General features: G+C 37.6%; 1 protein-coding gene across 3 annotated transcripts in view; it reads right to left on the bottom strand.

Moving 5' to 3' along the window:
- LOC148846451 (DEA(D/H)-box RNA helicase family protein) overlaps positions 1-24,615 on the bottom strand; it is a 46,748-nt gene that overhangs the window by 11,755 nt on the left and 10,378 nt on the right. For all 3 annotated transcript variants that reach the window (XM_088954650.1, XM_088954649.1, XM_088954652.1), the window contains exons 6-8: positions 19,906-19,968; positions 7,082-7,156; positions 3,459-3,578 (exon numbers count right to left, since the gene is read on the bottom strand). In XM_088954650.1, the coding sequence (XP_088810776.1) occupies positions 3,459-3,578; positions 7,082-7,156; positions 19,906-19,968 (258 nt within the window). The remainder of the gene's footprint in view (positions 1-3,458; positions 3,579-7,081; positions 7,157-19,905; positions 19,969-24,615) is intronic.

The following is a 24,615-nucleotide window of genomic DNA, read 5'->3' as shown; positions in this document are numbered from 1 at the left end:
AGGTGACAGCCAAGGTAAACCTATCAAGGATGTAAAACAGTTTCAGAGACTTGTAGGGAGATTGTTATATCTCTCTATGACCCGCCCAGACATTGCGTATGTTGTTGGTGTCCTTAGCCAGTTCATGCATGCACCTAGGTCCACTCATCTTGAAGCAGCAGAAAGAATCCTCCGATATCTTAAAAGGTTTCCTGGTGCTGGCTTGTTATTTCAAAGACATGGGCATTTGAAAGTTGAAGTGTATACTGGTGCAGATTGGGTTGGATCTCAAAATGACAGAAAGTCTACTAGTGGCTACTACACCTTTATAGGAGGAAACCTTATTACCTGGAGAAGTAAAAAGCAAAGTGTGGTGGCTAGATCTAGTGCTGAAACTGAATATCGTGCAATGGCTCATGGAGTGGCTGAAAGTATGTGGATAAAGAATCTGTTGGGTGAGTTGGGTTTCCCAGTGGACAAGCCTATGACCCTATTCTATGATAACAAAGTAGCCATAAACATTGTTACTAACCCAATGCTACATGATAGAACAAAACACATCAAAGTCGACAAGCATTTTATCAGAGAGAAAGTCATCACAGGCAAAGTGTGTACTCCCTATGTCAGCTTTGAGAACCAACTTGCAGACATCTTTACAAAAGGACTACACTCAAGACATCATGATCTTTGTGACAAGTTGGGCATGATTGATATCCATGCTCCAACTTGAGGGGGAGTGTTAACAAATGTTATTTTATATATGTATGGTAACGCAGGGGTACTTTTGTAATTTCTTTCTTATTTTTAAATTGTACGGTCGCCCTAGTATAAATAATAGCATACTGCACGCCTGCAGTATTCTTTTGGGCTCTTAGTCCTCTCGTCTCTCCTCTTCTCTCTCCCTTTCTCTTGTACAACGGAAGAAAATAGAGGGCACTGAAATTGGACTCAAGGGAGGAAAGTGAGGATGATCCGTTGATAGATGAGACACATAAGGTGGAGGTTAGTTATGGCATTGAAACAGTTGTGAATAAGTGGGAAGTTAGCAAAATTCTAGGTCTATTTGTCCTAGGAGGGGAGGAGTTTGTGAAGGAAGCCTTTAGGTCTGTGGAGGAAAGGAATGGGGAGAACAAAATTAAAGTTATTTAATGAAGTTACCGTTTCCAATCAAAAAAAAAAAAAAGGAATGGGGAGAACGAAATTAAAATTGATACAGTGGTTGATGGCAAGTCAAGTAACTTCTCAAATCAAGGGTTGGAAAAGTTAGACAGAGGCGGTGAGAATAACAGCAAGGAAAAGGAAGAGGTTTGGGGGGGAGGAGTTTGTTCTAGATAGGGGTCAGAATTCTGAGGGGAAGATGGAAGAAGTTGCTGGAACATTAAATACAGTAAGAAGATTCAAAACTCAGAAGATTAAGAGAAGCCAACAGCAGGTTCCAGTTTCAAAGGTTTTTGCAAGAATAAGAGGAGGTTTTCTTTGGCCTTGGACCTAACAAGAAAGTAAGGAAACACAGAAGCGCAGCCAGAAGACAACATGAAGAAGATTGTAGTCAAAAAATGAAGTAGTTCGGAATTCATTGTGGGTCTGGTTTTTCACTATGGGTGTCAGGTGGGGGTTCTGTTTGATTTGGGTTTTGTATGGTTTTTGCTTGTGGCCTGTTTTGTTGTCTTCATGTTGATTCTTTTTGCTTGCTTTGGGATTGGTTTTTGATGTTTTTGATTTGTTGGGAGGGTTTTGCCTACTTTGGGTGTGTTCTTTCGGGTAATTCTTTATCACCTTTCCTTGTATCTTGTTCTTTTTTGTTTTAACAAAATTTTTTATTTATCTTCATAAACAAATCTAGGGACTACTAGAATAAGTGAAAGTTGTGATTATATACTCTGGGCTTATAGGAGATGGTGCTTCTCTCAGAGCTTAAGTGTTAGCATTCCTACAAGGCCTGGAATTGGCAAGACAGCCGGGCTTTCAGAAAATGGAAGTGGAGGGGGACCCGAAAATGGTGGTAAGGTGGTTAGTAAAAGGGAGTACAGGGATTTGGACACACAGGTAAACCATGAGAGAGAAAGGGAGCCTATCTAGAGAGCAGTGTAACTGTTCGATAAGTGAGAAGATCAGCAAATGGTTTGGCCGATACATTGGCCAAGCATGGGGTATCTAGGGGTGAATTTTTTTAGGCTGAGTTATAATCTTGTATTCGTTTGTAGGGTCAGATTCTTCACCCTTGGGGAAAGTACCTCTGTGTTTAATATACATTAATGAAAAGTCACCTCTTCCCATCAAAATATGTGTGTGTGTGACTGTGAATTCACAAAACTACAAAAGTTGTTAGTTACAAAATAATGAGTCAGCTGTAATGTTAGACGTGCTAGCCCAAGAGATGATCTTTGCAGTTACATTGCAGCAGATTTCATCACTTTGAGATGATTATTTTCAAAAACCATCCAATTTACAAGATTGAATTAAAAAAAAAAACAATATTGTATTTAAGTCTTAATCATGAATCTGCATAACTACCAATCGGGGCATGACTTCATCCCTCTGAAAAATACAACCCTGTTCCCCGAGATAAATACGAAACATGGCCTCTCTGGTTTGGAAAGTGTGGATGGTGAGGAAACAGGATATGAAATCACTCGAGAGATTTCAGAAAGAAAGTTGATTAATGAGCAGCTTAAACAGTCCCATCCAAGTTTTAAAATGTCAGTTTTGTTGGAATTTTGATTACTCAAAAATAAGCAATATGTCAGAAATATCAGAAATTTTCCGTAGATTTATTTGTAAGCATTTTATAACTTTTGTAAATATTCATCCAAGAAAATATCTGTTAATATTTTTTTAAACTAGAAAAGGGCATACTCTATTAAATAACTATATCGTTACAAAGGAATAAAAATTATGCTTTTTAAGTGATTACACCATTTCAAAATGCGCACTTCCCCCACTTCAAATAAATTCAAGAATTCAAAAAATTGCTTTGTAGCACCTATTTTGTTATTTTAGCTGTAAATGTTATTCTAAAATTTTAAAAATATTAAAACATCAAATATATTTTATTTATTAAAATATGTATAGTTAAGAGAGATTTCATAAAGAAAAATAAGGGAAGAGACATCTATAATGATAAACTTGAAAAAATAGTAAATTTTAAGAGAAAGAATCATGTTAAAACAAATTATTTAGAAGATATATATGTACATGTAATTAAAACCTAATACTGATTTGATTAACAAATTAAAACTTACTGAGAATAATATAAAAGATTCTCTTATCAAAAAAATATAGTAAGCAATAAATCAAGATAGATTCCTCTAATATCTCACGTTGGTATGTACCAGTACCATTGGAAATGGAAATATATTGTTGTAATATTAAAAAAAAAACATTTAGACATTTTTAACCATTATCCGAACCCAACTATATAGGAGTATTCAAAAGGCATATACTTATGTAGAACTGTAGACATGCTAGAGTGAACTAACCTTTTTCGTCATAGTGGCTGAAAATAAATATGTTTTTCGTTCCCGAGGGATAGCTTTCAATATTTCATCAATTGGCTTCTCAAAGTCCTCATTTAACAGTCTGTCTGCCTCATCCAGGACCTGCAAGAATATAGGCAAACCACAAAGCTAATTGAAAGCAATGCAGTGGAAAACCATGTTTCCTAGGTTTGATAAACAAGAACTAGATGCCATTTATTGTATCCAAGGAAAACATAAAAACAGAAACACATACATGAACTTGCTATCTATGCTTAGTGCTAGATATATCCTTTCAAGCTCTGATAGTTTTAATCGATATATAATTGTAGCCATCAGAGACCTTTTCTTTATAACTTCAAGTTGATTAATTTCAAACATAATAAGGAATCAATGTAGTCAAAAAAGTCATTAAACTGAAAAGATAGCAATTTTTCTTTTTATTCCAATTTCTTTGTCCTTAAAAAAAAATCTCCATTTTCACTTAAAAATAAAAATGAATGAAAAAACAAAAAAATAGAAAGTACAAGCTAGTCCTAAGTCCTAACTAATGGTATAGAATCTAAAATGGAAGAAGATGCAGAAACAGTGGCAACAACATGCCACATTCACAAACGCCCAGCATCTCTGGAGCATACTATTATAACATTTATGCATTTCTCATGCTCATCTGGAAACTCAAACTTTCAGAGAGAGATCATATCTGTCATATTACAATGTCAGGGTATTTATGTAACTTTGGTTTTTGGAGTCTTACATTGCCTAGAAAAGCCTACTTTGGATATAGTTTTTTCTCCCATAATCCGGATCAATAACAATTATATTGAATTGCAGGACAAAAGGAGGAAATAGAGATATAAACCTCCCCCCTGTAAAATATAAGGAAAGGCAGAAAGACAAAAAAGCAAGCCAAAACAGCCAACATATAAACAATTTTGGATTTTTTTTCTGGAATCTGGATCAGAACAATTATACTGAATTGCAGGAAAAAAGGGGGGAAATGGAACTATAAAGCCTCCTACCTGTAAAATTTAAAGGAAGGTAGAAAGACCCAAAAGTAGGCCAAAACAGCCAACATACCGACAATAAAAGCTAAATAACAATACAAACTACCCTGCTCCATACAGAATTGCTGGCCTTACAACTGCTTTCCACTAAACATAGATGAGTCAACTAAACATACTCAATGTTTGCTGATAACATAGAATTAATTGATAAAACAAGCAAAGGGGTGCATCCAGAGTCTTGTGTGATAGGCAAATACCACTTCGGCCAAAATGAAAGTTGTATAAAGTAGTTGTAAGGCCAGCTATGTTTGAATGGAGCAAAGTGCTGGGCAGTTAAGAAGCAGCATGTCCAAAATAAGTGTACAGAAATGCTAATGTTAACATGGAAATGAAGTCATATGAAGCAACATAGAAGTAGCTCCAATAGGTGACTAATGAGAGAAAGTATCACACGCATAGAAGACCATCTACAGCACTTGATAGGAAAAGTGATTTGTAACAAGTTGGAAATGGAATAGCCAAGGGCAGACCAAAAAGAACTCTGGTGGAAGTAACAAGAAATTATTTAAGCACTCATAACACGCATAGAAGACCATCTACAGCACTTGATAGGAAAAGTGATTTGTAACAAGTTGGAAATAGAATAGCTAAGGGCAGACCAAAAAGAACTCCGGTGCAAGTAACAAGAAATTATTTAAGCACTCGTAATTTAACGATGGATATGTCACTTAATAGAATGGAATGGTGAAATAGGAATCATATAGTCAAACCCTACATAGTTGGGCAGGGTTAGATGATGATGACAATGATGTGTACGCTGATTAGCACTCCTATTATTATTAAATTTATATAGTATATTTTCTCTTTTAATCCTATTTATTTTAAAACCTCTTGCTTCTAAGGTTGTTGTCCATAAATATAAATGGGGCCAGCTGTGTAACATTCAGTATCAAATAAATTACAATTCCCCAATACATTGTATCCTTGTCACTTCCTATTTTGCTAGTCCATCTGCTAGACCATTAGTAGTCCTAGGTGTTCACTGTATGTTGCTCCCAATTCCTTTATTGTCTCTTTAGCTTCTCTGAATTCAGATCCATGTTTCCATGGTCCCTCTTCATTGCTTCCCAGCAGTCCTAATATAACCTTGGAATCCCCTTCAATTATTAGATTACTGTACCCCATAGCCTTTCCCGTTTTCATCCATGATTAGTGAAAATAAGTAAGGACCAAGTGCTAAGCCTTGGGAAAGACCCACTGTAACTTTAGGATCTGGTGTCTCTCCCACGTGTTCTAACATTTGCTGTAGCACCCTTATAAAGAGGGCACAGGGCAGCACAGTGCACAAGACTCCAGCCAATGCAGGATCTGGGGAGGGTCAGAAGTACACAGCCTTACCCCTGCAGAAATACACAAAGAGGTTGTTTTCAAGACTTGAACCCTGGTTACCCAGGTAGAATGGAGCAACCCAACCGTTGCACCAAGGCCCACCTTCTGCTGTAACCTTATGCATATCTTCAATTAGGTCGACATACTCATTTAGAACTCCCTTTGTTTTCCAAAACCCACCATATTATCTTTCTAGGGACTCTTATCATGTGCTTTCTCTTGATCAATTAAGCACTATGTGAAGATCTCTCTTATTCCCTCAAAACTTTTCTATCAATGATCTCTAAAGAAAGATAGCTTCCATGGTTGATCTCCTTTGCATAAACCCAAATTAGTTCTCTGATAAACTTGTGTCATGCCATAACCTTTATTCTCCGAAAATTTGTAGTGATCTGTTAGCACGTAACTTTTTTTTTCTCATCAGTACCAACCTCTAATCACGCCATCATTCCATTATGATGACAACTCAAAGGGCACCTATCACTGACAAGGTCAATGACAAGCAATAGTAATTGCTAATTAACAAACTGAACAGAGGACTGTCACCCTCAACCATTTCTATATGGGATGTAGTGAGAGGTCAAGGGCCTTAAAGAATGAAACATGGGAGAAACACCAATGTGAATTAAGGCATCTCACTCTTGTATCAAAACCCAATTGATCAAGGAAAACATCTGAAAGAAGGTCCAGCAACAAGCAACATCTAAGCTTTCTCAATCCCTCAACCTTAAAAAATACTTGCAAGCAGTCAAGAATTAAGTCTTATAGATAAATTACCAACTACATTGAGCTTCTAAGCACTTCCAAGCAAATCAAAATATAGAAGTCTACCAAATACATAACAAGAGAACTAGAATTCCATTAGCATTCATCAGTCAAAAAGAGTTTGGCTGATCTCCCATGTTGCCCGTTAAATACAATAATACATATTCAAAATTTAAAATAAGGATGGACTTAATTAGAATATGAGACATGGGCATTATCAGTATCTTTTACTAACCCACAGATTTCTACTTGCATCATTTTAGTTGATCCTAATTATTTAAAAACAATGGACTCAATGAATGAGAAAATTACAACAAAAATTAGCATACTCATAATGTTCTTTCATTTGATCAAAGCTAACCAGCATTGAAGTTACTGCAAAAAACTATTAACTAATGATCATAACCAAACAAGTATCAAAACAAATAGTATTTGAAACCAATACAAATGCAAGGATAAATATACCAAGTACTTTAATGTGCGAAGGCTAAAACCCTTTGTGTTGGACAGATGATCCACAAGACGCCCAGGAGTTCCCACCTATAAAAGAGAGAAAAGAAAATCACGCCAACTTTTTTCTTGATAAATCACACAGCAATACGTTGACAAAATAAATAAATAAAACTAGACACAAAAGAAGGATAAACTACAACGTCATTTCGAAGTAACAAGGTACAACAAATATTTAAATTGAAAAACATCCATTAGAAACTGAATATTTCATTCATGAGATTAACTTGCTCCTTCAGGCTGTTAAAAGCACAAAATTCTTAAAAAAAATCCTGTAGGGAATTCAAGCTTGTTATTGTAAAATATTGCTTTCTTGTAGCTGACCAATTAAAATGATTTTCAAAGATGTACATGACTCCACAATCCACATGTATGGATTTGCATATATAGGAGTTTTATCATATGATTGAAAAACAGCTTCAGGCAGTAATAGATGTACTTTGCAGTAGCCCTGTGGGGAATTTGGAAAGAGAAGGAATACCAAAATTTTAGATTAAATTCCAGTCCCATTAGATCACCTCCGACTCAATCAGTATTAGAGTAGCCCATTGGATCTTGAGGAAGGATGAATCTAGAGGCATTATAGTATAATTGTTAATTGAGGATGGCAGGCAGAACCTGATAATTCATCTGTGGAAAATAGTGAACTCTGCTGTGGAAGGGGAAGTTGCTGTAGATGAATCAGTTGTGATAAGCCCAAAAAAGAATAGAACAAAGAAAAATAAAAATAAATGATGTAAATATGTTTTGAATTTGTTTGCTTTTGTAGTAGGATCCCAAATAGTTATGTTTATAATTTAGGTTCTGGGGACACCACTATTGGGATTGGTCCATTTGGTGTTTTTGTAACTGAAGTTATTTTTGGGGGATTGTCTTGAAATTCATGACATCCATTTGGAACACTTGAGAGAAACTTGAAAAAGTGTACTCTTGACAAATCAGTTGGTGTATTTGGGGTATGTTGTTTCAATAAAGGGGATTGGAATGGAACAAGAAAAGGTTCAAGCTTTTCAAAAGTGATTAACACTAAAGACCTTAACTAAATTCGTAGCTTTCATGGGCTTGCAACATTTTATCGTCTATTTATAAAGAACTTCAACACAATTGTGGTACCCATTATTGAGTGCTTGAAAGGAGGTGAGTTTACTTAGACTCCTACAGCTACGAAAAGCTTTTTTTATAATAAAAGAAAAAAATTATTAAAAGAAAAAGGTGAATACAAGAGAAAGGTGATAACTGATAAGAAATTGCTCAAGAGAATAAGGACAGTCCAACATCAAAAATAACTCACTCATTGCCAACAAAACCCCAACGCAAACTAAACAACAAGACCAGTGCTGTCAATTAGAATCAAAAAGGTGCTACCATCTATCATCTCGAACAATCAAGGAGCATTTGTGAGGGGGGGACAAATAACAGATCAGATACCGGTAGCAAATGAGAGTTTAGAGGGTTACAAGAGATCCAAGAGAAGAGGAGTGGTCTGCAAACTAGATCTGGAAAAGGCTTATGATATGGTTGATTGGTCCTTTTTATTGGAGGTGATGATGAACTTTGGGTTTGGAGACATCTGGTGCAATTGGGTTATTGGATACATTAAGGATTGTCATTATTCTATCTTGGTGAACGGGACAGTGGTGGACTATTTCCCAGCTTTGAGGGGGATCAGACAAGGAGACCCTCTATCCCCCTTTTTGTTCACATTGGTAGCTGAAGTGTTGGGGGGTTTGATATCTAAAGCAGACTCTAGGGAGCTTATAGGAGGGTGGAGAGTTGCAGATGATACAATTCTGTTTTGCAAAGGTGGGGATGTCAATTGGATTAAAAATTTGAAACTCTCTAAACAACTCTTCAAACAGATGTCAAATATTAGGGTGAATTTTGACAAAAGTTGTATAGTTGGAGTCAACATGGGGGAAGGGGAGATGGGGGAGTATGCAGATATTTTGGGATGTGCAGTGTCTAATTGGCCATTAAACTACCTAGGCTTACCTTTGGGAGATAATCCTCAGAGAGAGGATTTTTGGGCCCCTGTTGTGGAGAGATTTGAAAAGAGGCTGGCTAACTGGAAAAGGAATTATTTGTCCCTTGGAGGGATAATCACCTTAATTAGGTCTATGTTGGCTAACCTTCCTGTATATTTTCTGTCAATTTTGAGGATACCGGTGAAGGTGGCCAATAGGTTGGAGAAGCTAATGAGGGATTTTCTGTGGGAGCCGAGGGAGGAGAAGAGGGACCATAGGGTCAAATGGGAGGTGGTCTGTAGAGCTAAAGAGGAGGGTTGGGTATTGGTAATATTGGGACTAGGAATCTGGCACTGCTAGGAAAATGGTTATGGAGATTATCACTAGAGAAAGATAGGTTGTGGGTTAAGGTGGTGGGAAGTATACATAGACTAGCAGATAATGGATGGGATTCAGGAATTCTAGCAAGGGCTACAAGAGCTTCCCCTTGTCATTCAAGCCATCCTGCCTTTATTCTCTCCATGGATCAGGTATGACTTTGCATTCTAGTAACCTTGTCAAATTCTGGGAACAAGTTTGGGTTGGAGAAACCCCTCTGAAAGATCAATTTCCAGGCCTTTTTTCTTTGTCTTCCCTCAAGAACGAACCAATTTCTTCCTTTATTGTTCCTTCTAATTCATCCTCTAGGATCGGTTGGAATCTAAGGTTGAGAAGAGTTGTTAGGGACACAGAGTTTGCCTGTACTATAACCTTACTATCTATCCTTGAAGGGGTCTTTATTGAGCCATCTAAAGCAGATAGCAGAATCTAGACACTCACTCCCTCAGGTTCCTATACTTGTGCCTCCTTTTTCAAAGCACTGTTACCCTTTCATCCCACTGGCTTTTCCTTCCCTGTTAAAGAAGTGTAGTGTCGACCCATATCTCCCAAGGTTGGGAGTTTTTGTTGGGAAGACTTGCTAGGAAGATTTAATACAGGGGATCTACTCCAAAGGAAAAGACCCAACAGCTGCTTGTCTCCTCACTGGTGTGTTCTCTGTAAGTCTGACAGTGAGTCCGGATATCACTTACTAATTTCTTGTTGGTTTATTAAAGCTATTTGGGTATGGTTTACTTCTTTGTTAGGATGCAGGTGGACACCCCGTTCAATGTTCCAAGCTTGTTTTCTTCCATGCCTAATTGGCCAACTAAAAGGGACAAAATCATGTGAAGGTGTGGTAGAGCTGCAGTCTGTTGGACAGTGTGGGAGGAGAGGAAATCAAGGATCTTCTCAAGTAAAGAGAGAGGTGTGGAAGAAATTATGGAGATCATACACATTAGAATGATACAATGGTTGAGAACATTGGAGCTGTTCAAAGTTTTCTCAGTTGATGAGCTGTTAAGGAATTGGAAGGAGATTGCAGATTCAGGCATATGTAGAAAGTTAACAAAAAGCTTGCTGGACTCCACCACCTATTGGATTCACCAAACTGAATTTTGATGGCAGCAGCATAGGCAACCCAGGGCCTTCTGGAATTGGAGGTGTGATAAGGGATGGAACAGGAAACTTGTTAGCCATGTACTCTGGGTTGATTGGGGTAGGAGACTCATTGAGGGCTGAGATTCTTGAAACTATTGAAGGGATTCAAAGGGTCAAGGAAATGAAAATCAAAAAGGTGGTTATAGAAGGTGATTCTGAAATGGTAGTGAAATGGCTAACAGAGGACAGTGCTATAATGTGGAAATACAGCAATGAAAAGAGGAAGTATAAGTGGTTAACCAAGGACATGGAAATTCAATGTAATTGGATTAAGAGAAGTGCAAATGCATTGGCTGATGGTCTAGCTAGGCAAGGGATAAATAGAGACACATTATTCTGGGCTGTTTTGTAATCACTACAAGATCAGAAAGTTTCTTGGGTAACTGGAGTTAAGACTTTTTAGCTCCATCCCTTTGTAATCTTGCTTTTATCATTAATAAAATTTCACTGTTACTGATCAAAAAAAAAAAAAAGAAAGAAAGAAGATGAACTTCCTAAAACCAAAAGAGCAAAGGCACACTACAGGAAACTCCACCTTAAGCCAAATTACTCATCCCCATCTCTTTTCTCCTTCACGCAAAGTGATCATCTTTCGATTCTCCTCACTATTTCTTCTTCTTCTTTCAAAATCTTCAAGGGCTCTTCTAGCGAAAGCTTTTGCACCTAAAAAAATAATCCCAGCGCCTTAACAACCTTGACGTCCCTATCCGCAAGAGGATGACAAAGACCCCAGCTTTAACAAATTTCAATAAGCTTTTCGAAGTTGAATGTGATGCATCACATGTTGGGGTTAGGGTTGTCTTTAGTCAAGAAGGTTGTCCAATTGTTTACATTAACAATAGATTTTATTAATAATTGAGAAATTAAGGAATTACATAGATACATTAGTGAAAAACTCAAAGATGCTAGAAAGCAATTCTACTTATAATGTTTAGATTTATGCCATTATACATGCCTTAAAGATTTGAAACACCACATCATTCAACTAGACTGTGTGTTGTATTCAGACCATGAAGCTTTGAAGCATCTTAACTCACAACAAAAACTAAAGGGACATTGCTAAATAGGTTGATTTTCTACAAGAGTATAACTTTGTTTTGAATCAAAAGCCTGCTGGGCAGCAAAATCGAGTAGTCAATGAACTTAGTAGGAGAGTTCATTTTGTGACCACCATGTCTACTAATATTATCGGATTCAGCTCCATCAAAGAATAGCACCATGATGATCCTATTATGGCTCTATTTGTCTAAGCTACTCAACAAGTGATAAGGATACTGGATCCAAGTCTATGTGGAATGATGGCCACTTTTTTTTTTTGATAAATAAGAATGATCAGCTACTTATTCACACGCAATAGGTTATATATTCCAATAGGGTCTTTGATTGAGCTACTTATTGTTGATTTGCATTGTAAGGGACATTTTGGTGGCAACAAGACACTTGAAATGATCTCCAAACTAGACTTTTGGCCAATGGTGCAAAAAGATATGTTATACTGTGTTGATAAGTGTCACAAGTGCCAAACATTTAAGAGGCATTATCAGGATACAAGTTTGTATCTTCCTTTCCCTATCCCAAAAGCCCCGTGGACTGATATTACTATCGATTTTGTGTCAGGACTACTAAGAACAACTAGGGGTAATGACTATTTTTACTGTGGTTAATCATTCTCTAAAATGGCTCACTTTATTGGTTACCAAGAGACTTTTGATGCTTCACATCGACTGAGCTTGTTTTTTAAACAAGTTATTCAGACTTTTGTTGCCACACATCTAGTTACACTTTATGAAAGTGTATGGGTACTACCCTATAGAACAATGGTACATTTCATTCACAAAGAGATGGGCAAACCAAAGTGGTTAACTGAAGCTTAGGAAACTTGTTGAGGAGTTTAGTTGGCGACTATTTGAAGCAATGGGATCTTATCCCACCACAAGTTGAGTTTGCCTTTAATTATTTGATGAACAGATTTACAAAGAAGAAGCTGAGAAAAAAAAGCAATGGGATCTTATCCATTGAAGAGGTCCAACAAAATGTTCAACAGAAGCTGAGAAAAAAAAAGCAACCAAAAGATAGAAAGAAGAACAAGCATCATAAGATGAAGGAGTTTTATGAGAGTGATCTAGTCATGGTCTATTTTGGCCCGAATGGTTTCCTATTGGGACTAACCACAAGCTGAAGGATTAAAAGGTTGGCCTATGTGAAAGTTGAGACAGTTTAAGGACAATACAGATGAAATTGAACTACTTGCTAGTTTGTCCATTTCACCCATCTTTAAAGTAGCAATCATGGATATCTAGAACTAGTAACAAAAGTTGATGAAGTAGAAGTACAGATGGCCAATAATTTTAATGAATTCGAGCAAATAGATGTGGAAGATGTGTAAATCACCAACACTCAAAATAGGGCCTATTTTAGGTTACCGGTCAAGTGAAGGGAAAGCCAAGAACTGAGAACTCTTAAATTAGTGAAGAGGAATTTATGAAGCTGAACGAAGACATGTGCAAGGCTGCTAAAACCGTTGCTCGGACAGAGTCGACTCTTTTTAGCCTAGTGAGCATGATGAGACCAAAAAAGAACAGAAGAATAAAGAAAAGGAACAATAAGTGATGTAAATATGTTCTGAATTTGTTCGTAGTAGGATCCAAAGAGTTGTTTTGGGTAGCTTTGTAGGCGAGGTAGGTCTAGGAGTATTTCATTATTTTACAATTTAGATTCTGGTCAGGGAAGGTTTGGATACACCACTATTGGGATTTGACCCCCTGGGTTCTTTTGTAACTAAAGTTATCCATTGAGAGTTGTTTTGAAGTTATTTTTAAGGGGCTGTTTGTGGAGGTGGGTCATTCTAGGAGTTTCTGAGTAAATATTTTAGTTGGCTTCCCCAACAAGCCATGAAGTCTTATAAAAGAGAAAAGAATTGTTTCTATGGAGGTTTTTTCGTTTTTTCTCTTTAGTTTGAGCTCCAGATCAGCCCCCAGAAAGGGTTTTCAAGAACTGGGAGGTTGATTTCATTACTATATCGATATGTGTCCGTGCAAGAGGCTAGCTTGATTCTATTACTACTATAACAAAACAGTTCCAGGAGTTCTATTTCAGGTCAGTTCTAAAATCTATAAAAATATAGTTTTTTTGTCGTTTTCAGCTTAGTATTGCTGTGTTTATCGTTGTTTGCTTGAAGTACTGCATATATCTTGCTTCCCTGCCCATATCATGTCAGGATTATTGATGTTCATCTATGGAAGTGCAAAAAAGAGGAGTTGAGTGTGGCAAGAAAGTATTTTTCTGTGGTAGAAAGTTTGTTGGGTCTTTTGGGGGTTCTAGATAGTGAAGGGGCAAGAGAAGAGTAGTTGAGGTGATTTTAAAGTTTTACAAGGTAGGTCGGGTCTTAGGGATGCAGAAGAATATCATGATTCAATAGGGAAGGTGATTAGGGAAGTTGAACAAGTTACTAGGGAACCCCGAAGGGGGTTGGATTTGCCCAAATAGGTCTTTGGAGGGAGGGGTGGTGAAAAAAAAAAGAAGTTAGCTGACTCCTTACTCCTTGGCAAAAGAAGGGGTTATGAGGCAGCAACTGTTATGGGCATCCTTGTAACTTGGGTTATGAAGGGATTGAGATTGACACTATGATCGATCAAGTTGTAATAATAATTCCAACTTTCCAGTTTAATTTAATAATAATAAATTTACTTTTGCTGACCAAAAAAAAATGAAGAAAGGAAGTTAAAGGGGGAAGAGAGGAGAGGGTAGGAAGGTTCACTTACCCACATTTACAAAAGGGAAGGGAAGTACAGAATGAAACCTTTAGAAGATGACAGGGAAGAAAATTATGAAAAAGGAGAAAAAAATGACCAAGCAAAAAGAGGCAATTACTGAGATGTGCAGGTTACTTGGGTAACCTGTACAGAGATGTGCAGGTTAGCAAAACACAAGGACTGTGTTCTTCTAGGGAAGAAGAGTCTGCTAAGAGGGTGTTTAAAGAATTGGAGGAGCAAAGCTTTGGTCAGTAGAAAAATGAAGTGGTTTCAGAAGAGAATGGTTTTAATTTAAGGGTAGAATATTCTTGATAGTTCAAGGGAAACTGGAGACATAGGGAAATATGATAAAAAAGATGGACAGTTGCAGACCAAACTTTTTGAGAAGAATGCAGTCCTGGGGTTAGAGAAGATCAATGATAGCTTGAAAGATTTGAATAAGATTCTGAAACTACTAGAACTAGGATTGCTACCAAGGTAAACAGTAAACCTAGATACTTCAAAGGCCATTCACCACACTCAAAACCTAAGGCTGCTGCCATGGATCCCAACTCTTCTTCTAAATTTATTCTTGCTAACATACCTTTCCCTAGTTGACCTTCAAGTTAGGCATTCTTTCAAACAGTTTCACCATAAACTTAAAATTCTCAAACCATTGTCTATCCTCCCGCATCACAAAAGAAATAAATAAATAAAATTAAAAATATGTCATCTGCAAATTGTAAATGGGTTAAAACCACCCTATCTCATTCACACACTGCACCTATTAATCAATTGCATTCTATTAGCAATCAAAATCAGTCTACTTGACACATCTGCAACCAAAGTAAAAAGTAAGGGGGATAAAGGATCACCTTGTCTGAGTACTATCATTGCCCTAAAAAAGTCCCTCACAATACAATTAACAATCACTGAGAAGTAAAAAGTTTGCAAACACCCCTCAACCCATTTATACCACAATTTCCAAAATCTGCAATTTCTCATGATGTTAAGTAAAAACTCCCAATCCACAAGATCGTATACTTTCTCCAAATCTAGCTTTATGGCAACTCCCTTTCTCCCTGATCTTTTTTGCACCTCCACACATTCAGTGGCTATAAGAATCTGACCCATGAACTGCTTTTCCTAAATAAGAGCCCCTTGAAATTGTGTGATAATCAAACGAAACACTTACTTAATCCATAAAGACAAAACCTTTGCAATGATTTTATAAATTATAGTAACCAAACAGATTGGTCTGAAATCTTTTGGATGACTAGCATCAATCTTCTTCGGTATCAAAACAATAAAGGTAGAGTTAATACCCAGATTTATAATCCCACGTTTGTTAAATTCTTTTAAGGCTTTGAACAGATCATCTTTTATGACATCGTAACAATCTTGATAGAAAGCCATTGTAAAGCCATCAAGGTCTGGAGCCTTAGATCTATCCATGGAAAACATTACCTCCTTGATTTCTTCCACATCAAACCTCTTTCTTAGAAACTCATTTTGAGATCTATCTGAAACAGGCCAGTCTAAATCTTCTACAAACCATCTTCCATTCAAAGGCCTTCTATAAATCAATTTAAAATAATCCACAAAGGCTTTTGCAGCATCCTCTTAATTTGTAACTATTCTACCCTCCATCTCCAACAATGAAACAAAATTCTTCCTCCTACCCATGGAAATAGCCTGAAAAAACCAGTGTTTCCATCACCCTCCTTAATTCATCTAACCCTAGACTTCTGCCTCCAACTTATTTCTTCCCTTAATAAAGCTTCTTACAAGTCTCTCTTTAGGATCAGTCCTTTCCTCCTAAAATCCTCATTTAATGGGCTCCTTCTTCCTTCCTATCAATTTCCTCTATTTGATTGATCAAATTTTCTTTTCTTTCCTCCAATCTCCCAAAGTCCATTCTGTTCCACTCTTTGATTTTTGCCTTCATCTTGCAATTTCCTAAAGAATCTCTGTGCTTCCCATTTAATTTGTTGTTGTTGCTCACCACATCATTCCTTCACCTTCTGTACAAACCCTAGATTGGGATGTGTAAGCCACATATTTTTCAAATCGTAAGGTTCAAAATATCAATACAGGCCAATACGCCCTATCTTGGCTCGCCTTTTATTTATTTTTTTTTCAGTTTTTCTTTCAAACTGGTTCAGAGGGGTTGGTTTAAGGCCCGTCTACCCCCTGAACCAGGTCAGACTCAGACCTTGAAACACCCCCTGTAGGGGCATATTGGCCGATATGGCCCGATACGTATCGAAATTTTGAACCTTGGGAGAAGGGCTACCCACATTACCTTCTTGGAATAAACAAATAAGCTAGTGATCATAAGTAATTCTAAGCATAGATTTGCCCAATAATCCAATCCAATGAACTTCCCAATCAAGAGACACCAGAAATCTATCCAATTTAGAAGTTATTTTCTTGAAGATTGGACCAAGTGAATCTAGTTTGCTTAAGGAAATTTCTCTATGCTCAAAGGAATCAATGAACATACTAAATTTCCTCATATTAGTTGTAATCCTTTGCCTTGAGTTATTGATCTCAATGTCTTGTCTACAAACCTGATCGCATTAAAGTCCCCACCTAAACACCAAGATCCATCCCACAAACCCCTAATGTCCACTAACTCATCGCACATCAGATGTCTTTCCCTATAAGAATTCGGGCCATACACATTAGTCGAGACCCATATAAACCCATCATTAACATTCTTCAATTTTACAAACACCATAAAGCAACCGACCAAATGTTCAAGACATTTTATTGCATCATCTTTCCATATGAGGCTCTCGCCCCCCTCATTTCCCAGCCAAGTCTCACCACCCCATATTTCCCAGCCACAAACCTCCACAGTGACTTCTCCTCTCTTCCTAGGAAAAACCTCCACAACCATTTTCCCAATAATGCTCTGTTAAAAGTTCCCACTCTCCTTATCCCAAGCCCGCCTTTCTCCTTTGGTAAACACACCTTATCCCCCTCTTCCATCTACACCCTCCCAGAGAAAATCCCTCTGGAGTCTCTCAGTCCTTTCAACAACCTTAGGTGGAACCTTTAGTAGGGACAAGTAGTATGTTGGGAGGCTAGATAAAAAACACTTCTGATTTAGAGTCACTCTCCCCCCCCCCATGGATAGATATTTGGCTTTCCACCCATCCAGCCTTCTCTCTATTCTCTCCAAAAAGGTGGTTTCCACAGATTCACTGCACCCCCAACCGGCAATTCCAAAAAAGTGAAAGGAATTTCTCCAGTCCTGCATTCCAAGACATCACCACATTCCATCAGCAAATCCCTCCCCACTTCTCCAACTGCAATTACTGTGCTCTTTGACAGATTGATTTTCAGACCTGATAAAAATTCGAAGGTTGCTAGCATTGCCCTTAGATTCAGCAGCTGATCCACCTTTGCGTCCAAAAAGATTAGAGTATCATCTTCATATTGCAGACGAGTGATGCAAGGTCCATCTCCTCCTACCTTGAAGCTCTCAATTAAGCCCATTTCACCACTTTTCTAAAGAGGTAAGTTCAGAATCTCCATCACCATGACAAACAGCAAAGGAGACATATGATCTCCTTGCCTCAAACCCCTCGAAGCCAGAAAGAACTCTGAGGAAATTCCATTCAGCAGTACTGAAAAGGAGAGAGTGGAAATGCACGTAAATACCCAAGCCCTTCATTTCTCCCCAAACCCCATCAAGCTTTGAATTTCTTCTAAGAAGCCCCACTCCACATGATCATACGCCTTCTCAAAGTCAATCTTACATATCAGACCTGGTCTCCCACCCCTCAAACGGGAATCAATGCACTCACTAGCCACTAGGACCCCATCCAGTATCTGTCTCCCCTCTACAAAAGCCATCTGGGCTTCACCAACCACTTCATGGTCTCCCACACCTCTTATCTAATGTGCAGTTCTAACTGTTATAGCCTCAATCAGCTCTTCTTGGGTTCAGCTTTTTTCGTTGAAGAACCTTTGGTTTCTATCCCAAATAGTCCACAGTAAAACTGATTTTTCTGTCCTCCACATGATCCTTCCCCTTTTTTCTATTGCCACAAGAAGTCAGAGTTAAATAGGCTTACCACAGTGTGTGTGTGGGGGGGGGGGGGGGGGGCAGCCAAAGAGAGAACAGACAAAGTCCCAAATACAAGTCACAAAGGAACAAGAGATTAATAAATGAGGGAAGCTCTTTTCCTTTATTACCCCTCCCTTCTATTTCTAACCCTTTATCTATCTCCACCTCCTTGTTAACTCTTCTCACCAACCATCTTCCCTCCTTGGAGATTTAATAATGTATTTATCAATAAAATTGCATTATAATAAGTATCCCACTATACTAATTGTGATGTATTTCATCATTTGTACCATTAATATATGCATGTCTTACATATTTATGCCTTATTTTTGGCTATTCCAACCTTAAATTTAATGTTATTAACGTATTAGTGGGATTTAAAGCAACCTACCTAATTTATCCAAGTGTATCTATATCTTTCCACCATAACCATGCATTTAACATATCTGTATCTATGTTCGTATGCAAACTTATTGATACAATACTCAATACGGATACCTTGACCCTTGCTATATATTATCAAAAAGGAAGTTTTAAGTTGTTATTATCATAGCTAATTATAGATGTCAAGTCTAACCAGGTCAGACCCAATTATCTCGATTAATAATTGGCTTGGTTCTGGACATGGGATGTCTATCATACAAAACCAGTTAATAATCAGAGGGGCTCATACACACTGTCCCGAATTTATCCAAGTGTATCTATACCTTTCCACCATAATCATGCATTTAACATATATGTATCTATGTTCATATGCAAACTTATTGATACGATACTCAATACGGATACCTTGATCCTTGCTATATATTATCAAAAAGTTAGTTTTAAGTTGTTATTATCATAGCTAATTATAGATGTCAAGTCTAATTAGGTCAGACCCAATTATCTCAATTAATAATTGGCTTGGTTCTGGGCCTGGGATGTCTATCATAAAAAACCAGTTAATAATCAGAGGGGCTCATACACACTGTCCCGAACCAGAACCAACCCATTGACAGCTCTAAGCAATAAGAAGCTGTGTGTTGCAAGTTGAAGGGCCTAGAAAGCCTAGAGGCAGACCAAAAAGGAAATTGTTGGTTGAGGTAGTGAAAACGATTTGAGGGCCCATAATGGTACCAAATCAAGCATAATGGTGAAACAACATTCATGTAGCTAACCCCAAAGAGTTGGGAAATGATTTTGTTTTCATCAGTACTTTATTGAATCATTGTTAAAACCTCTTTGATATCGTTACCAATCAAAAAGCTAAATAAATACATGAACCCAAAAGTCTATATTTGATGCAATTTTTGGATGGAATTGCTGAAAGAATAAAATGATTTGCAGTATAAAATTATCAAACTTCTTCATGATTGCATTAAAACAGCCTAGCAAAAACATAGAAATCAACATAAAAATTTGATGCATCTAGCAGTATATTTTCAGTAATAATTTGGACCAAACCATGCTAGAAAAATACAACATATTGGTTCCATAAGCACTTACAACAATATGAGGCCTCTTAGCAAGGGCAACAGCTTGTTGCATCATATCTACCCCTCCAACAACCTGCAGGCATTGCATTGCAGCTTAGCATTTTTTTTTATCAGTCAATTTTTTTTATTTTTTATAGACAAATAAATAATTATCTGATCACTATCAAGACAAGTGTCAATTAAATAGAAGGTATACAAATTGTGTACAAAATGGAACCAGAGGATCCAACAAAAAATAAAGGAGAATGGGTCACAAACCCTAATATCCAAACCACCATGTAAGCATGAACAAAAAAAGGCAGTTGCTCCCAAAAAAATACAAGACAATGATTTCCAACCAAATTCTAGGATACCACCTACGACACTTTAAAGGGATTCTAGCATTTCCTTGCACCACACATGAAGAAGGATGCCTAAGATACAAGCTCACTACCTAGAGTAACAATACAAAAGGCCAAAAGTCCTGATATTGGGGCTCCAAACATCTAAAACAAGATCTATCCAATTGCACAATCTTTTAATAAATTTCAGTAAAATTTATTTTCTTTTTTATTGGAAACAAAAGCTTCATTGATATAGTGAGAACTGTCAAGTCTACAAGGTGTTAGGATCCAAAATAAAAACCAAAGGCTAACAGTCCTGACATTGGGGCTTCAAACATCTAAAACAAGATCTATCCTATTGGACAACTTTTTTTTATCAATAACGGCAAATTTTATTAAGACTATGAAGCTTTAATTACAAGATAAGGGGAGGTAAACTGTCTTAACTCCCCCACCAGCACAATCTTTTAATAAATTTCAGTAAAATTTATTTTCTTTTTTATTGGAAACAAATGCTTCATTGGTATAGTGAGAACTGTTAAGTCTACAAGGTGTTAGGATCCAAAATAAAAACCAAAGGCCAACAGTCCTGACATTGGGGCTCCAAACATCTAAAACAAGATCTATCCTACTGGACAATTTTTTTATCAATAACGGCAAATTTTATTAAGACTATGAAGCTTTAATTATAAGATAAGGGGAGGTAAACTGTCTTAACTCCCCCACCAGCACAATCTTTTAATAAATTTCAGTAAAATTTATTTTCTTTTTTTATTGGAAACAAAAGCTTCATTGATATAGTGAAAACTGCTAAGCCTACAAGGTTTTAGGATCCAAAATAAAACCAAAGCCCTCAGGCAGCCGTTGCTACCTAAACCGCATATACCCCTTAGATTACTATATACAGCTTTATGTCTGGCAAACTGTCCCAGCTTCCATACATTTCTTGACAATTGTTGACACTGGAACTGGGCTGATTTTAAGTAGGTAGCTAAGCACAATGGATGTGTCTCCTTCCACCAAGAAATCCCTATAGTGGCATTCACTCATTCTAAATTAAATCCTTGATATAATGCAAAACGTTCTGCCCTTAGTGAGTTCCCATGACCTAATGGGTGCTCCCATGACCAGTCTTTTAAAAGGCATAGGAGGTATATGCCTAGAATCGCACTTCCAAGCAAGGCACGCCCAAAATGCCCTAAGGCATATGCCAATGGCACCGATACCTCTGAGGCATACGCCTCAGGTCCATGAGGCACACACCTCATACATGAGGCAGGCTAGAGGCGTACACACTACACACTGGTGCATCTATGCACATGTCATGTAGAAAAGGCAGAAAGAAAAAAAAAAGAAAAAAAAGGAAGGAAAAGGAAGGGAACTACGTCTCAAGTCCATGAGGCAGGCTAGAAGCGTACACATTACACACTGATGCGTCTCATGCACACCTAATATAGAAAAGGCAGAAAGAAAAAAAAAAAAAAAAGAAAAAAAAGGAAAGGGAAGGGAAAAAAAAAGAAAGAAAGAAAGAAAATGAAATAAAGAAAAAACAGGGAAAGTGATCAGGAGGAAAGAGAAAGCAAAGAAAGTTTGGGCAGGGCTGGAGACCCTGGACCCCCTTGGTTGGGAACTCCCTCCAATCCCCCCCCCCTTTCAGATGGTGTTATGCATGTTCATTCTTCTTAACACAAGACATTGAATAAAGAGAGAGAGAGAGAGAGAGGTCCCCTTCTTCCTCCTCCTACTTATTCATCCTCATTCGCCTCCCGTTAAGGAAGCATAAAATGCCCAAGGCATATGTGAGAGACACTGATGCCCCTAATGCGTACATGTCAGGTCCATGAGACACACGCCTCATACGCCTTTTGCACGAGGCATGCTAGTGGCATATGCACTCATGCACGCCTCATATAGAAAAGGCAGAAAGAAAAAAAAATGAAAAAATGAAAGGAAAGGGAAGGGAAAGAAAGAAAGTGAAAATAAAGAACCTTGAGGTGAACATATTAGCAATACACCTCTATTCCCTTACAATTTCATTGATAGTGAAATCTTCAAACAAGGGCAAAGTTTTCACCTAATGCCCAATGGGTCACTCTTATTTTAATTGTTTCTAACAGTACCCTTATAGTTGGGACAAGGCTTGGATGATGAATATGGGTCTAGAATTAGAACAATCTAAGGACCAATTGGAAGAGAAGTCTAGAGAAACAAAAGTAGAAAAAGGAAAAGAAATGAAGTAAAGATCCTTCAGTGAGTATGTATGAGGAGGAGACCTTGGGCAAAGGGAAGAGAAGGGGCAGGTGAACAAAGTGCAGTTAAGTTTTGGGTTTACAGAAAAGGTAGAGTGAAGATAATCAATTAGAACTTTAGAGGATTGAGCAGTGAAAATAAGGGAAGATCAATAAAGGAGTCCCTCAAGAGGCAAAAACTATGCATTACAATGAATTCAGGAATCTGAAGTGACTTTTTTTTAAGATAAATAAAAATTTATTAAAACAGGAAAAAACAGGATACAAGGAAAGGTGATAAGCAGTCACCTGACAGAAATGAAAAACCCAAAGTACAACCAACTAAAGCTTAACACCTTTGTATGCCAATCTCCCAAAAATCCAATCACCCCGACAACCTAACCCCAAAACAAGCAAAAAGCACCAACATGACACGGCAAAGAAACCCAGACAAGAAAACCATACAGCACCCAAAACAAAACAGAACCCCTGCCCAAGACCCATAGCTACAAACCAGACCCATAATGGATTCCAAACTAATTGTTAGTTTTTTTACTACAATCTTCCTGGTTTCTTCTGACTGCTTTTGTTTTTCCTTACTGTCTTGTTAGGTCCAAGGCCAAACAAACCTCCTTTTATTCTTGCGAAAACCTTTGAACTGGTATCTGTTGTTGACTTCTCTTAATCTTCTGAGTTTTGAATCTTCTTACAGTATTTAATCCTCCACCGTCTGCTTCCAACTTCCCCTCAGAACTCTTCCAACTTCAGGAATCTGAAGTGACTGTCCAAGACATTAGGTGGGTTTGGAGCATTTAGACAATAACTCAATAAGAAATATAAGCTGGATTATAGCACCATCATGGGGTGCATCGGGGAGAATAATTACACTGTATTATAATAAGGTGTTTAAAGGTGTTGAAGAATTGATTAGGAGGTATTCAGTTTTAGTGAAACTCAAAGGGGAAGAGAGTCTTGAACGGATCCTTATAAATGTCTATGGACCAAACACTTAAAGAGGAAGTGAAGAATTTTGGGAGACATTGTATGCCATTAAAGGTTTGTGGGATGAGCCATGGGTGGTGGGAGGGGATTTTAAAGTTATTAGATTCACACATGAGACAACCAACCCCAACTAATCAATCTCCACTAGCATGAGGAAATTCAATTTGTTTATTAATTCCCAACTCTCAAGCCTTATTTGCACCCCATTGTCAGTACGCAGAGTATACAGAAGAAAAACAGTCCCAAAGAAAAAGAAAACTGATTAAAAGAAGGAAGAAATCAAAGGAGATAGCAGCAGCAAGAAGGAGAAGAAGAATTTGGTTGTGAGAAGGCTGAGGAGAAGAGTTGTTCGTACTGCCCCTCCTTTCCCTAACCTTTCATTAAGAATTAATCACTAATTTCTGAAATTACAAGTAGGCCCTTAATTGGGCGGCCAGCTAATTAAACAAAATAATAAAAAAAAGAGTTTAACAGGCCCATAAGAGAAAGCTCATTAACAAAAATAGAACAGAAATATAAAGATAACTGTGGGCTATGGGCCATTCGACCCATCTTCTCTACATATACCTGGATCAATTTCCAAAACAGCCCCACTTGAGCTAAATATGTTATCTCATCCCTCTTTCTTGAAGAGTATTTCAGACTGATGGCTTGAGGATATTGAAGCCAGATGAAGGGAAGAAACTACAAGTAAAACTTATTTGGTAATAAAAAGAAAATTCATTAATAGCAAAAATGGAAGTACAATAGGAAGGTGATAAGCAATAAACCAACAGAAGAAAGAACAAACCCAGCCAACCAAAAACAACCCACTTAACCTAAAAGGACCCCAAGCATCAAAACCTCACAACAACAGCAATACATGACAACTCTTAACATCTCAAAAACAGAAAAAACAACTCCAACAAAGCCCCCAAAGATAAGATCATTCCTTCCCGACAAGATCCTCTTCCTGCTTCATCCCACGCCTCTCCCCCTTCCCTCAAATTGTTCTTCTTATGCCTCTCCTCCCTACTTTTCTCAGGCTCTTCAAAAACATTTCTAGTGAACACCTCTCCACCCAAGAAAATAAACCCAAAGCCTTACCAATCTTCACATCCCTATCCACAAGATTCTTCACATCCAGACATCCTTCCCATTCTCCTTCCAGCAATTCATTCATCTGAT

The sequence above is a fragment of the Nelumbo lutea genome, chromosome 7 (assembly GCF_056320005.1).
Source record: "Nelumbo lutea isolate HS-2025 chromosome 7, American lotus-T2T, whole genome shotgun sequence".
Classification (NCBI taxonomy): domain Eukaryota; kingdom Viridiplantae; phylum Streptophyta; class Magnoliopsida; order Proteales; family Nelumbonaceae; genus Nelumbo; species Nelumbo lutea.
The sequence above is the reverse complement of the archived record's forward strand: the minus strand, read 5'-3'. Positions and strand labels throughout refer to the sequence as shown.